The 15,606-nt window shown below is 43.5% G+C and overlaps 1 protein-coding gene across 7 annotated transcripts in view; it reads right to left on the bottom strand.

Annotated features, from left to right (window-relative positions):
* TNS3 (tensin 3) overlaps window positions 1–15,606 on the bottom strand; it is a 363,298-nt gene that overhangs the window by 70,545 nt on the left and 277,147 nt on the right. For 6 of the 7 annotated variants that reach the window (XM_040433526.1, XM_040433527.1, XM_040433523.1 and 3 more), the window contains one exon: window positions 15,294–15,398. The exons of the other annotated variant lie outside the window; for it this stretch is intronic. In XM_040433526.1, the coding sequence (XP_040289460.1) occupies window positions 15,294–15,398 (105 nt within the window). The remainder of the gene's footprint in view (window positions 1–15,293; window positions 15,399–15,606) is intronic. 7 annotated transcript variants of the gene reach the window in all.

Genomic DNA, 15,606 nt, shown 5'->3' with positions numbered 1-15,606 from the left:
ACTAAGCAAATAGTTATGAGCCTCCTATTGGATAATTACTGCATGGGCGATTGTCTTTCAGCTGGCAATAAGTTATTTAACCCCAACTGGTGCAATAAGATGCTTCTCATTTCTTAAACAAGACACATCTCGTGGTCGTGGAAAAGATATTAGTCTGTTTGAGAAAGGTAAAATCATTGGCATGCATCAAGCAGAGAAAACATCTAAAGAGATTGCAGAAACTACTAAAATTGGGTTAAGAACTGTCCAACGCATTAATAAAAACTGGAAGGATAGTAGGGACCCATCGTATTCGAGGAAGAAATGTGGCGGGGAAAAAATCCTCAATGATCGTGATCGGTAATCACTTAAACGTTTAGTGAAATCAAATCAATGAAAAACAACAGTATAACTCAGGGCTATGTTTTATAGTGAAAGTAAGAGCATTTCCACACGCACAATGTGAAGGGAACTCAAGGGATTGGGACTGAACAGCTGTGTAGCCATACGAAAACCACTAATCAGTGAGGCAAACTAGAAAAAAAAAGCTTCAATTTGCTAGGGAGGACAAAGATTGGACTCTGGAGCAATGGAAGAAGGTCATGAGGTCTGACGAGTCCAGATTTACCCTGTTCCAGAGCGATGGGCGCATCAGGGTAAGAAGAGAGGCAGATGAAGTGATGCACCCATCATGCCTAGTGCCTACTGTACAAGCCTGTGGGGGCAGTGCTATGATCTGGGGTTGCTGCCGTTGGTCAGGTCTAGGTTCAGCAGTATGTGCTCCAAGAATGAGGTCAGCTGACTACCTGAACATACTGAATGACCAGGTTATTCCATCAATGGATTTTTTCTTCCCTGATGGCACGGGCATATTAAAAGATGACAATGCCAGGATTCATCGGGCTCAAATTGTGAAAGAGTGGTTCAGGGAGCATGAGACATCATTTTCACACATGGATTGGCCACCACAGAGTCCAGACCTTAACCCCATTGAGAATCTTTGGGATGTGCTGGAGAAGGCTTTGTGCAGCAGTCAGACTCTACCATCATCAATCTTAGTGAAAAATTAATGCAACACTGGATAGAAATAAATCTTGTGACATTGCAGAAGCTTATCGAAACAATGCCACAGCGAATGCGTGCCGTAATCAAAGCTAAAGGCGGTCCAACGAAATCTTAGAGTGTGTGCCCTTTTTTTTTTTGGTGGCGACATTTTATTCTGGACAAGCAGTTTATATCTGTGCTTTTTCGGACTTCACTTGTACATGGGGAGGGATGGTCAGTGATTGAAAGCATGTGTTTATAAGTGTGTATACAGAGATAGTTGTAGACGGATGTTATCGGGGACTCACAGCTAAGATCAGAAAAGAGACATTTAAATGTACAAATTACAAGTTTTACTGTGTATTTTACCACAAAACTACAGTATACATCAGTCTGCTCAGCTCCTCCTGCTCCATAACATGCTGCCTGAAGATTACATTGTATTTTGTGGTGACAGGCCCTCTTTAATCCCTTCACGACATCTGCTTTACATGTATAGCAGATGTTGGGTTTTTAAAGATGGCACTGTGTCCGGGAACGGAGCGAGCGCCATAGCCGCAGGGCACCTGCTTTTTCATATAGCAGACACTCGCGGGAAATGAGTGCAATCAGCAGTAATGTGACCACGGCATCTGAGAGGGCTAAAACCCAGAAGCGCACCCTCCCTCACACATCTCTGAAGACAGAACCATATGAAAAGAATACAGAGATGACAAGAAAAAATACATATTTTCCAAACTTATTTCTTTTTCAGTACTAAGGCTACTTTCACACTAGCGTTCGGAGCGGGTCCGTCTGATGTTTCATCAGACGGATCCGCTCCTATAATGCAGACGTTTGCATCCGTTCAGAACGGATCCGTCTGCATTATAACTTAGAAAAATTTCTAAGTGTGAAAGTAGCCTGAGCGGATCCGTCCAGACTTTACATTGAAAGTCAATGGGGGCGGATCCGTTTGAAGATTGAGCCATATTGTGTCATCTTCAAGCGGATCCGTCCCCATTGACTTACATTGTAAGTCTGGACGGATCCGCTTGCCTCCGCACGGCCAGGCTGACACCCGAACGCTGCAAGCAGCGTTCAGGTGTCCGCTCACTGAGCGGAGCGGAGGCTGAACGCTGCCAGACTGATGCATTCTCAGCGGATCCGCGTCCACTGAGAATGCATTAGGGCTGGACGGCTGCGTTCGGGGCCGCTTGTGAGCCCCTTCAAACGGAGCTCACGAGCGGACACCCGAACGCAGGTGTGAAAGTAGCCTAAAACGCAAGAAAAACTATACATATGTGTTATCGCCGTAATTGTACTGACCTAGAGAATAAAGAGCAAGTCAGTTTTACCGCATAGTGAACGCCATAAAAACAAAACCCATAAAACTGTGGCGGAATTGCGTTTTTTTTTTTTTCTTAATTCTACCATATTTGAAATTTTTTTCCTGCTTCCCACTAGATTGTGTGCAATATTACATGATGGCATTACAAAGTACAACTTGTCCTGCAATAAACAAACCCGACTATGTGAATGAAAAAAAAAAAAAAGTTATGGCTTCAGGAAAGCAGGGAGTGAAAACGCAAAACCTGTACATTTTGAATTTATGTATGAAGTAAATATATTTGCTGCAGCTCGGTGACTGAAGTGAATTTTAACCCCCTCATGACATAACTAATTTTAGCCTTAAGGACACCCCCTACACCAGTTTTGGTGGTCATAATTTTTTATTTTGTGGGATTTATTTTTATAGCATTCACTGTGTGGTATAACATGATAACTTACCTTCACTTTCTGCTGCTATTACACTCGACCTAATTTCTAACGGCTATAACTCCCAATTTGGAGTATAATCCTGGTCTTGTTTTAAAGCTTAATATACCATCTTTCAAACAAGACCAGGTCCATAGCAGCTACACAGCCCTGCTGGGCTGATCTGTTAAGTCTTTTCCGAAAGCCCAAGTAGAACTCGGGTTAGACTGTTAGGGGGTTAAAGGGAATTTATCAGCTAAATGTTTTTATTAATAAAAAAAGAATTGTGAAAGAAATGCCTTTTTTAGCTATATTTTTTTTAGATTTCTATATTCTGTATATGATTAAGGGATGTTATCTTGATTAAGCTGCTGTCAAAAGCATTTAGGGATATGATTTACAACAGCCACATGGACCATAAGTATACTTCTATGGATGAGTTTTCTAGACATGATCTGTAAACTGCACAGAAGTAATTGTGCAGAGAAGTAAAGTAGATATATGGTGCCCATCACAACTGTGAACGGTTTTATTTATATACAGATGTTGTATATCATTGCAATCCTACCCACAATGACTCCTGAAAATAAGGGTATTATTACTAGACTCCAGTGTGAAAACTACAGGATTTTAGGGATTTTTTTAATTTTTTTGTCACATGGAAAATTCCCACCACCAAAAAATCATTTAAAATGATATCACTTAAAAAAGAACTCCAGCCAAAAAATGTATTTTCTGACCTGCTAGAAAGGTACATGATGTAATCTGTAGTGAATGTAATTTTCTTACCAGTGTTTGTATTTGTGAGTTATACCTCCGTTCTGCTTCTCACCTGTGTCATGTGACCAGAAATCAGACTCTCCAACTTATGTGTGGACAAGAAGTCTGTTTCTCTATGTATTTCTATGGGAGCCTCACTCTCATAGGAATGAAGAGACATAACTGACTTCCTGTCCTGTGTCAGTTGGAGATCAGAGAGTTGGTCACATGACATCACTTTCTAGCAGGTCAGAGAATAAACATTTTGCCAGGAGTTCTACTTTAAAAGCTTGATTTAACCACTTCCCGATCGTTCATTGACTATAAACGTCCTGGGTGGTTGGGTTCATCTCTGAATGGACGTTCTGGAATGTCCTTTCAGAGACTGCAGCTGCACGCTAATCGTGCAGCTACTGAGCGGAGGGCCTGCTGTCAGTGACAGCAGGGCAACCCAGAGAGAAGGCAGGGACCGTTCCTGGGAGTCCCTGCCTTCTAATTCACTGTATACACACCGCTGAATGAGCGCTGTGTATACAGCAAGGAAGCGCTATGCTGCTTCCTGTTCCGCCGGGGGAGTGCAGGAGCTATCGGGTCTTTCACAGACCTCAATCAGCCCTGCACTGAGGCTGTACAACGCTGTATTATGCTGTATAGCCTCTCTGGGGGGTGTATTTCCCCTGTAACTGGGGCTACCATGTCTGCCCCAGTTACAGTAGAAATCAATAGTGAAAAAAAATAAAGTGAAGTTAAATGTCCCCCAAAGGTCTTGTATGACCTTATAGGTGACACAAAGTGTAAAATAAAAAGTGTTTTATAAAAAATAAAAAAAAGTATCACATGTAAAAAAAAAAAATAATAATTATAAAAATCCCTAAGAGTCATTAATTATTTTTTTTTAAATAGAAAAAAATAAATAAAAGACATATTTGGTATTGCCACATCAGGGGTGGCTGGTTCTATAAAAATATCACATGATCTACCCCATCAGGTGAACGCCGTAAAAAATAAAATAAATAAACATTAGCCAAAACAGCTTTTTTAGTTACCTCACCTCCCAAATAACAATGTTAAATCGATCAAAAAGTCGTATGTACTCCAAAATGGTAGCAATAAAAACATCACCTCATCACGCAAAAAATGAGCCTCCAAACAAGACCACAGCCAGAAAAATAAAAAAATTATAGCTCTAAGAAATGGCAACACAAAAACATGAATTTTTTTGAAAAAAAATTCTTATTGTGTAAAACGTAAAAATAAAAAAATAAAATAGACATATTTGGTATCGTTTAATCCATAACGACCGGATCTACAAAAATATCACATGATCTACCCTATCAAGTGAACAGTGTAAAAAAAAAATATAGAAAAATGACACCAAACAGCTTTTTTTTTGAGAGATCACCTCCAAAAAAATTTGATAAAATGTTACCAGAAAGCCAAATGTACCCCAAAATGGTTCCAATAAAAACTACAGCTTGTCCTGCAAAAAAATAAGCCCTCACGCAGCTCAGTCAACAAAAAAATTTAAACGTTATCGCTCTTAAAAACAGAAAATTCCATGTTAAAAAATCCAGATGCCGCTCCTTCCCTTCTGAGCCCTGGCGTATCCCCAAATAACAGTTCTCCTGTATTCAGGAGAAAATGGGTAGCAAATTGTGGGGGGATATTCTCCGGTTATCTTTTGTGAAAAAGAAAGTTTGGGCCTAAAACACCATTTTCTTGTTAAAAAATAAAATAAAAAATTTGATGTAATTTTTCATTTTCACATCCAAGGATTATAAATTCTATGAAACGTCTGTTGGGTCAAGTGCTCACTACACAGCTTAAAAATTCCTTGGGTGGTATACCGTAGTTTACCAAATGGACACTTTTGGGGGGTTTTCACTGTTGGGACACCTCAGGGTCTCTTCAAATGCAACATTAGGCCCTAAGACCACTCCAGCAAAATCTGCCCTCCAAAAAACATATGCTCCTTGCCTTCTGAGCCCTGCAGAATCAGGGTAATAAACATTGAGGTTTGTGTTGTTGTTAATCCTTGATGTGTTAGAGGAAAAAATTGTTTAAAATGGAAAATCTGCAAAAAAAGGTGAAATTTTGAAATTTTGCTTCAATTCCTGTGGAATACTTAAAGGATTAACAACATTTTTAAAACCATTTTTGAATAGTTTGAGGGTGTCAATTTTAAAATGGGGTATTTGTTGGTGGTTTCTATTATGTGAGCTCCTCAAAATGACTTCGGAACTGAACTGGTCCTTAAAAAACTTTTAATTTTGGAAAGTTTCTTGAAAATTAAAAAAAATGCTTCTAAAATTCTAAACCTTCTAAAACGCCCTAAAAAAATAAAAATTACATTACTTAAATGAGGCCAACATAAGGTAGACATATGGTGAATGTTACTTAATGAGTATTTTATAAAGTATCACTATCTGTCTTAGGCCTCTTTCACACTGGCGTGTGCGGCCTGTTGCCGTATTGCGGCCCGCAAAATGCGGGCCGCAATACACGAGCACAGTCCGCGGGGGAGCCGCAGAGGATCGTGGACCCATTCACTTGAATGGGTCCGCGATCCGGCCGTTCCGCAAAAAGATAGGACATGTTCTATCTTTTTGCGGAACGGAAGTACGGGACGAAACCCCACGGAAGCACTCCGTAGTGCTTCCGTAGGGTAACGTTCCGCACCATTCCGCATCTCCGGATTTGCGGACCCATTCAAGTGAATGGGTCCGCATCCGTGATGCGGAATGCCCACGGAACAGCACCCATGTATTGCGTGTTTTTTTTTTTGTTTATTTTCATTTCAAAAACCATAACATTCATATTATTGCATCAGCATAGCTGAGTGTTTGTTTTCCACAGTCAGGATGATCCAACAGAGAGCGATTATACAGCGCTGGGGAGGAGCTGTCTCACTGAAGTGAATAGGATGGCTGAGATGTAATTACAACCTGCTCACTGCTGTAGCTCCAACGGTGAGCAGGTAAAAAATGAAGAGAAGGCAGCACTTATACAAGCGCTGCTGTCTCTTCAAACAGCTGATCAGCAGGGGTGTTGGGAGTTGATGACCTGTCTGGAGGATAGGTCATTAATCTAAAGGGAAAAAAAAAGGGGGGGGGGGGGGGTTGTCCAGTTGGAATAACTCCTTTAAGTACAAGATGCCTTTGTATATTTCCTCCTATCACTTCTGCTTTACACAGCTGTCACAAATCTGTCTAAAATGAATATGAAATAATCTCTTTCATCATACAACTTAGACAAGTTTTATCCTCTACTTTTCTGTATTCAGTCTTTGCTTAGGAAGCTCTTAACTACCGAGACCAAATGTGGACTGGAATCTTGTTATTCAAAGTTTTAATCTCCTTGGTCGCATGTTTATACATGCAATTAAGATAGAGTCAACCATCCATCACATTCTCCTCATTCTTCCATGAAGCTTATAAACAAACATGAGATAAATTATTGAGGTAGTGCATAGGTAACAAGAAACCCCTCCACAAAAACACAATACCTGAGCACAGGAAGAAGAGCATACTGCAGGATACTTGTCACAGCAAACTGCTTAACAGCAATATCCAAAGGCTGCACAAAGGGCATTTATTATGATTATGGTTGGGGGGGGTCCAGGACTTTGCTAGCATTGCTGGGGTGGAAAATGGCATTGTGCTATTGAACCACTTTACTCCTATGCATTTACATACCAGGGAATATACAAAACACTATAGAATGGAATGCAAAAACAGGTCATGACAAAAAATTAAAGTGTTATCCATTCCTCTATTTTGTATATTGTCAGACTTGAGAGCGTTACCGGCTGCCTTTCATAGTTTGTCTTCCTAGTGCCCTGTGAGGACCTGCGCGTAGAACTTTGATACTCTTTATTTCTTGCATGTTTGCAAATACTTTTTTGTAAATTCAATCATCTCAATTTAGTAGTTGGCTGTTTTAAACACATTTGTTATTTTAAAGCTTTTTTAAAGGGACAATGTACTGGGATATATCTATATGCTAGTATTGCAGGAAAAGAATAAAAGGAGAAAAAAAAAGCCGAGCGCAACATAGAACATGTTTATTTGCAATACATATATGGTGATAATAGTGAGTAAAAGTTCAAGCGCTCACCTGCATAGGTTGTGCACGAGCACCACATTTTGAACTGCAGTAAAATAAATGTTCTTAAGGGCTCTTTCACACTTGGGTTGTTCTGTTCCGGCATAGAGTTCCGTCGTCAGGGCCTCTATGCCGGAAGAATCCTGATCAGGATTATCCCAATGCATTCTGAATGGAGAGAAATCCGTTCAGGATGCATCAGGATGTCTTCAGTTCAGGACCGGAACGTTTTTTGGCCGGAGAAAATTCCACAGCATGCTGCGCTTTTTGCTCCGGTCAAAAATCCTGAACACTTGCCGCAAGGCCGGATCCGGAATTAATGCCCATTGAAAGGCATTAATCCGGATCCGGCCTTAAGCTAAACGTCGTTTCGGCGCATTACCGGATCCGACGTTTAGCTTTTTCTGAATGGTTACCATGGCTGCCAGGACGCTAAAGTCCTGTTAGCCATGGTAAAGTGTAGTGGGGAGCAGTATACTTACCGTCCGTGCGGCTCCAGGGGCGCTTCAGAGTGACGTCAGGGCGCCCCACGCGCATGGATGACGTGATCGCATGGATCACGTCATCCATGCGCATGGGGCGCCCTGACGTCATTCTGGAGCGCCCCAGGAGCCGCACGGACGTAAGTATACTGCTCCCCCGCTCCCCACTACTACTACGGCAACCAGGACTTTAATAGCGTCCTGGGTGCCATAGTAACACTGAACGCATTTTGAAGACGGATCCGTCTTCAAATGCTTTCAGTTCACTTGCGGTGTTACGGATCCGGCGGGCACCTCCGGCAAATGGAGTGCACGACGGATCCGGACAACGCAAGTGTGAAAAAGGGCTAAGTTGCAGCAGGTTTGGCAGGTTCAAATTCCCAGGACAATGTATTGCGTTTGTGAAGACCAAGGTGAAAGGAATAAACATGAGAACCGCCTTATGGGGCCGTACTCCATAACACAAGTTGCACTATAGGGCAATGTTGAATTCTCAATGTTAACTTTATTTAGTCAGTTTGCAACACATTTTGGGGTGTCTACCTCTTATTCAAACAATGCGAGCAATTCTGTTTGAAGAAGGAGTGAACACCCTAAAAAGGTTAAAAAGATTGCCCTATAGCAGGGATCAGCAACATTTGGCACTCCAGGTGTGGCGAAACTACGACTCCCAGCATGCACATTTGCTTGGCTGTATTCAGAACTCCCATAGAATTGAATGGAGCATACTGGGAGTTGTAATCTCACAACAGCTGGAAAGCCGGAGGTTGCTGACCCATGCCCTATAGTATAACTTATTTTATCCTGGAGTGCGACCCCAAAGGAGGTTCTCTTCCTCTTTGTATTCCTTTTATCATATCTATATATACTAGTACAATAAACCTGTACATAGTACTATGTGTATGTCATAGAAATCTATGGAATCTAAAGGAGTTAAAGCACATCGTCAAATAAGTTTGAGATTCTAAAACAGATTCAAATGTACAAAAAAATGACTTTTTGTGCCTTGTGTTTGGTAATATCTCAGTTCAAGCGCTCTATTTGGTCTTATTTGTATATTTTGCTGATTCATTTCAACCCAGATTAAAGGGGTTCTCCGGGAATTAAGAAGATAAAATTACTAAAACTACTTAAATATTACTTTATTATAAATATATTCTCAAATACCTTTTATTAGTTATAATGGATCGTTTTGTCTAGGGAGCAATCATCGGGGAAATAAAATGACCGCCGTACTATAAGTGGACACAAAACCTGTCCTAATCACACAGCAGGATAAGTTACTTCACAGCACTGAGCTAAAGAGCTGTCTCATCCTCCTCTCTGCTTGTCAGGGATGATGATCCTGAATAATTTAATAAGATCTTCAGCTGAATCTCTGTAGAAATGGAGTTCATGAGGAGACATGAAGTATGGAGAGGAGGGTGGGGGGGAAATGATCAGCAGCAGTCTCCATTACCACAGTCTGTCCTGTCCGTCCTCTCTGTACAATTCTACAGATTCAGCTAAAGATATTATTAAGCTGTATTCAGGATCATAATCCTTGGCAAGCAGAGCAGAGAGGAGATGAGGCTCACTGTTTTGAAGTGACTTGTCCTCCTGTATTATTAGGACAGGCTTTGCGTGTACTAATAGGACGGCAGCTATTTTATATTGCCCAATGATTGCTCCCCAGAAAACCAGAAAAAAACAAGCCAGTATAACTAATGAAAGGCATTTGGGAATATATTTATAATAAAGTAATATTTAAGTATTTTCTTAATTCCCGGAGAACCTCTAACTATTAACCATTTGGAAAATGGAGCAGGACCAAGAAGGAAAAAAAAAAATGTATTCCCAGAATGGTATGTTACAAAGAAATGCTGAAAACATACACAAATATACATTACAACTAGGGATCAACCAATTATCGGTTTTACCAATATTATCGGCAGATATTCAGGATTTTGAACGTTATCGCTATCGGCATCTATTTTGCCGATATTCCGATAACGTATCGGGAACAAGGATCGCGCTGCTGTCAGCGCTCTCCGTGTTCCCTCAGCAGCACAGGGGAGAAGGAAGCAGTGTCTCCCTCCCCCCTGTGCCGCTGCTGCCGCCAATGAGAGGAGGGAGGACAAGAGGAGGGGAGGGGCTGTTGCCACTGCACCACCAATGAAGATAACTCTCTCATTAATTCATATACAGGAGGCGGGAGCTGGCTGCAGAATCACATAGCCGGCTCCCGACCTCTATGACAAGTAGCTGCGGTAGTTAACCCCTCAGGTGCGGCATCGCAGCTAACGTTCATAGAGGTCGGGAGCCGGCTATGTGATTCTGCAGCCAGCTCCCGCCTCCTGTATATGAATTAATGAGAGAGTTATCTTCATTGGTGGTACAGTGCGTCCCCCCCCCCCCCAACCTCAATATTAATCATTGGTGGTGCAGTGCGCCACCCCACCCAAGCCCCCCAGTATTATTCATTGGTGGCAGTGGCCACAGGGTCCCCTCTCCCCTCCCCTGTTAGTTCCGATCAGAGCCCCCACAGTGTAAGCCTGGGGCTCCGATCGGTTACCATGGCAGCCAGGACGCTACTGAAGCCCTGGCTGCCATAGTCAGCTCCCTGCTGCTGTGTGAACTATGCACAGAGCAGCAGGGAGAGTGTGATGTCCTATTCACCCTGATAGAGATCTTTCAGGGTGAATAGGACAAGGGTTCTAGTCCCTAAGGGGGCTAATAGTAAAAAAACAAAAAAACAAACAAAACAAAAACAAACAAAAAACACACCAAAATATTAATTAGAAATGAAAAATAAAGATTTACAACAAAAAAAATACACGTTAACAATAAACATTCATTTTCAGCAGATTTGTGTAGGAATTTATTATTATTTTTTTTTTCAAAAAGGAAAATTCACTGAATATCGGTATAAATTATCGTCTATCGGCCTGAAAGTTCATAGATTATTGGTATCGGCCCTAAAAAATCTATATCGGTCGATCCCTAATTACAACATAAGGAAATTACATGTAACTGTAATATTAAATGTGAATATAACAAAAGCCACTGCTCTTCTATGGGCATATGGACATCATAAAGCAGTCCCCTAACTTGGGCCTCTACTTCATGAGGTCTGAATAACTACTATTTATGTGAATGGGTGGCATGTAAAACATTACCTTTGCAAATTGTATTGTAGAGAAAATGAGTGGATGGATGAATCTTTCCCAGCAAAAATCAGCTGACTAAGGCTACTTTCACACCTGCGTTCGGGTGTCCGCTCGTGAGCTCCGTTTGAAGGGGCTCACAAGCGGCCCTGAACGCATCCGTACTGCCCTAATGCATTCTGAGTGGACGCGGATCCGCTCAGAATGCATCAGTCTGGCAGCGTTCAGCCTCCGCTCCGCTCAGCAAGCGGACACCTGGATGCTCCTTGCAGTGTTCGGGTGTCCGCCTGGCCGTGCGGAGGCAAGCGGATCCGTCCAGACTTACAATGTAAGTCAATGGGGACGGATCCGCTTGAAGATGACACCATATGGCTCAATTTTCAAACGGATCCGTCCCCCATTGACTTTCAATGTAAAGTCTGGACGGATCCGTTCAGGCTACTTTCACACTTAGAAATTTTTTTAAACTATAATGCAGACGGATCCGTTCTGAACGGATACAAACGTCTGCATTATAGGAGCGGATCCGTCTGAGCAGACATGAGACGGACCCGCTCTGAACGGTAGTGTGAAAGTAGCCTAACAGAGTTAGGATCCAAAACTGCGGCAATATTAAATGGCTTGTCCCTGGTCAAACAACCTCTTATAAACACTCAGGGCAGGCCATCAATATATCTGATTGGCAGGGGTACAAGACCCCACACCTTTGTCGATCAGCTGTTCCTGAGTAGCTCCAGCACCAGAACTACACAGTTATGTCCATTGATCTGGTTACTGCACTGCTGCTCCCACTGAAGTGAATGAAGTGACGTCCACTCTGTAGTTCTGGTGGTGGAGCTACTCATAAACAGACACACACTCATCAGATATTATTGGCCTATGCAGTGGATAGACCATCAATATAAAAATCCTGGAGAATATCTTCAAAGAGGAGATGTCCACAATAAATGCAGGGCACGCTGCAGGCAGCATGTTATAAAGCAGGATGAGCTGAGAAGATTAATATATAGTGTTATGGGAAAAGGTTCAGTAAAACTAAAAATTTGTACATTTATATCTCTGCTATTTCTGACTTCAGTTGTACATGAGGAGTTATCAGTGATTGATAGCATTCTCTATGTAAGTGTGTATACAGAGATTCCTGTCAGTCACTGATAGTTGTACACAGGAGGTGGTCTTAAAGGGGTTGTCCGTAGGGGTGGGCGATATGGCCCAAAATCTATATTGCGATATAATTTGAAGCATGTGCGATATGCAATCTATATCGCAATATATTATTTTCTTCTATATGTATACAAAAAATACTAATTACAAAACTGCCCTAAAACATGTCCCCCAGAGCCAGTGCCATCAGCCCCAAGCCCCATGGCATTTGCCATCATCTGCCATCAGACATGTCCTTGTCCCCCAGAGCTAGTGCCATCAGCACCAAGCCCATGGCATTTGCCATCATCTGCCATATGTCCCCCAGAGCCAGTGCCATCAGCCCCATGTGGCATTTGCCATCATCTGCCTGCCATATGTCCCCCAGAGCCAGTGTCATCAGCCCCATGTGGCATTTGCCATCATCTGTCTGCCATATGTCCCCCAGAGCCAGTGCCATCAGCCCCATGTGGCATTTGCCATCATCTGCCTGCCATGTCCCCCAAAGCCAGTGCCATCAGCCCCATGAGGCATTTGCCATCATCTGCCTGCCATATGTCCCCCAGAGCCAGTGCCATCAGCCCCATGTGGCATTTGCCATCATCTGCCTGCCATATGTCCCCCTGAGCCAGTGCCATCAGCCCCATGTGACATTTGCCATCATCTGCCTGCCATATGTCCCCCAGAGTCAGTGCCATCAGCCCCATGTGGCATTTGCAATCATCTGCCTGCCACATGTCCCCCAAAGCCAGTGCCACCAGCCCCATGTGGCATTTGCCATCTGCCTCCCATATGTCCCCCAGAAGAGCCAGTGCCATCAGCCCCATGTGGCATTTGCCATCATCTGCCTGCCATATGTCCCCCAGAGCCAGTGCTATCAACCCCATGTGGCGTTTGCCATCTGCCTGCCATATGTCCCCCAGAGCCAGTGCCATCAGCCCCATGTGGCATTTGCAATCATCTGCCTGCCACATGTCCCCCAAAGCCAGTGCCATCAGCCCCATGTGGCATTTGCCATCTGCCTCCCATATGTCCCCCAGAAGAGCCAGTGCCATCAGCCCCATGTGGCATTTGCCATCATCTGCCTGCCATATGTCCCCCAGAGCCAGTGCTATCAACCCCATGTGGCGTTTGCCATCTGCCTGCCATATGTCCTCCAGAGCCAGTGCCATCAGCCCCATGTGGCATTTACCATCATCTGCCTGCCATATGTCCCCCAAAGCCAGTGCCATCAGCCCCATGTGGCATTTTCTATCTGCCTGCCATAGGTCCCCCAGAAGAGCCAGTGCCATCATCTGCCTCCCATATGTCCCCCAGAAGAGCCAGTGCCATCAGCCCCCATGTGGCATTTGCCATCATCTGCCTGCCATATGTCCCCCAGAGCCATATGTCCCCCAGAGCCAGTGCCATCAGCCCCCCCCCCCTCCCCCGGAATTGCTATACTTACCTATCCTGCAGGGTGTTCGGCGAGTCGGCAGTCCGCAGGTGTCGCGTCTTCTTCCCAGCATGCATTGCAGGACCTGACGTCACACACAGCGTCAGCGGGCTGACGCTGTGTGCACGCCAGGCCCTGGCCACTACAGTTTAGTGCGGTGCGGAGTCTGGAGCCATGGAGCGGTGAGAAGGTTCGTCTATTCACTACCGCCACTACCGCTCCTGGTCATATCGCGGTCCGGCGATATATGCGATATGGACAAAATCTGTATCGTTGCACAGATTCATATCGTCCATATCGCATATATCGCCCACCCCTAGTTGTCCGGGTTCAGAACTGAACCCGGACATACCTCCATTTTCACCCCGGAAGCTTCCCTGACAGGAGCATCGGAGCAGTTTATGCTCCGATGCTCTCCTTTGCCCTGCGCCAGTAAAACGGCAAGGGCAGCGCTAAAGCCAGCCCATCAGATCCGGTGACGTCACCGAACACACTGCCGGGCGGAAGTTTCCGCCTGGCCGTGTGTTATTGAAAACAAAAGAGCCATTGCCCTGCACAATTTAATGCAGGGCAAGGGAGCGCATTAAAGCATGAGATGCTCCGATGCTAGCCTCAGGGGGGCTGCCTGGGTGAAAATAAGGGTATGTCCGGGTTCAGCTCTGAACCCGGACAACCCCTTTAAAAGGGACCTAGAACCTGTCCTAGAATGTGAGCAGAGACGGTTACCTCCACTTTCAGAGCTGCCTAAGGGGGTGAGGAGGCAGAGCCTCACTACACACTATGATTTTTCACTTGCATATACTACAAATTGGTGAGTTTTCCTGTCAGGCTGCTTAGCCATGATGGCATATAATAGGCAGGATTGCATCATTACTATCTATTGTAGAGCAGTGTAGTGAGGTCCCGCCCCTTCATCTCTCTTGGTAGCTCTGCAAGTGTAGGAAACCATTCCTGCTCACATTCTAGGGCAGGTTGTTGGCGGCCATTTTAAATCATCCCAGAGAACCCCTTTAAGTTGAGAAAAAGCTGATATAAATGTATAAATTGAAAGTTTTGCTGAATATATTACAACAAAATTATAGCAGTCAGCTCAGCTCCTCCTGCTCTATAACCTGCTGCCTGTAGATTGCATTTCATTTTGTAGTGACAGGTTCTCTTTAAGCTTTCTCGAGAGAATACAGCAGCACAAGAAATAGTGATAGAACTACAAGGTTCTCAGCACAGCACAGCTTTATTTTTTTTAATGATTACTTCAGATACAGTTCTAGCACTATACACGACTATATATCTGTATCATAACATGATAAACCTCTAACAGGGGCAAGGAATTTCAGTGTTTATACCTAAATTTATGCTGCTCACTTCTTGATGAACCATACAAACCGTTATAGCACTAAAGAATTTCATGCAAAGCCAAGGAACAATCATAGGTGATTCTTCAGACTTACAGGACTCCATACTAACCTTCTCCATTCAGACTTGTATTTTCATAGGAATCCCAGCGTATCAAAGGATCACAAGTATTGTAATCAATGGTTATCCCCTGATTGTTCTGAAAGTTTGCAGCACCTGCAGGAAAGAGTTTTGTGTTTATATGATTTTATTATACAAGTGATGATCAGAAATTCAGTATTATATTGTGAGAACTCAGATAAATGATTGTCCATTGTTGTATATTAACTGCAAGAGTGCATTTTTTTGGGCTCATAGAGGAGGTTATAAGCTGAGGACCCCCTATGTGGCATTTAGACTCCTTCACAGGGCATATGGACATGGG

The sequence above is a fragment of the Bufo bufo genome, chromosome 5 (assembly GCF_905171765.1).
Source record: "Bufo bufo chromosome 5, aBufBuf1.1, whole genome shotgun sequence".
In the NCBI taxonomy this organism is placed as follows: domain Eukaryota; kingdom Metazoa; phylum Chordata; class Amphibia; order Anura; family Bufonidae; genus Bufo; species Bufo bufo.
The sequence above is the reverse complement of the archived record's forward strand: the minus strand, read 5'-3'. Positions and strand labels throughout refer to the sequence as shown.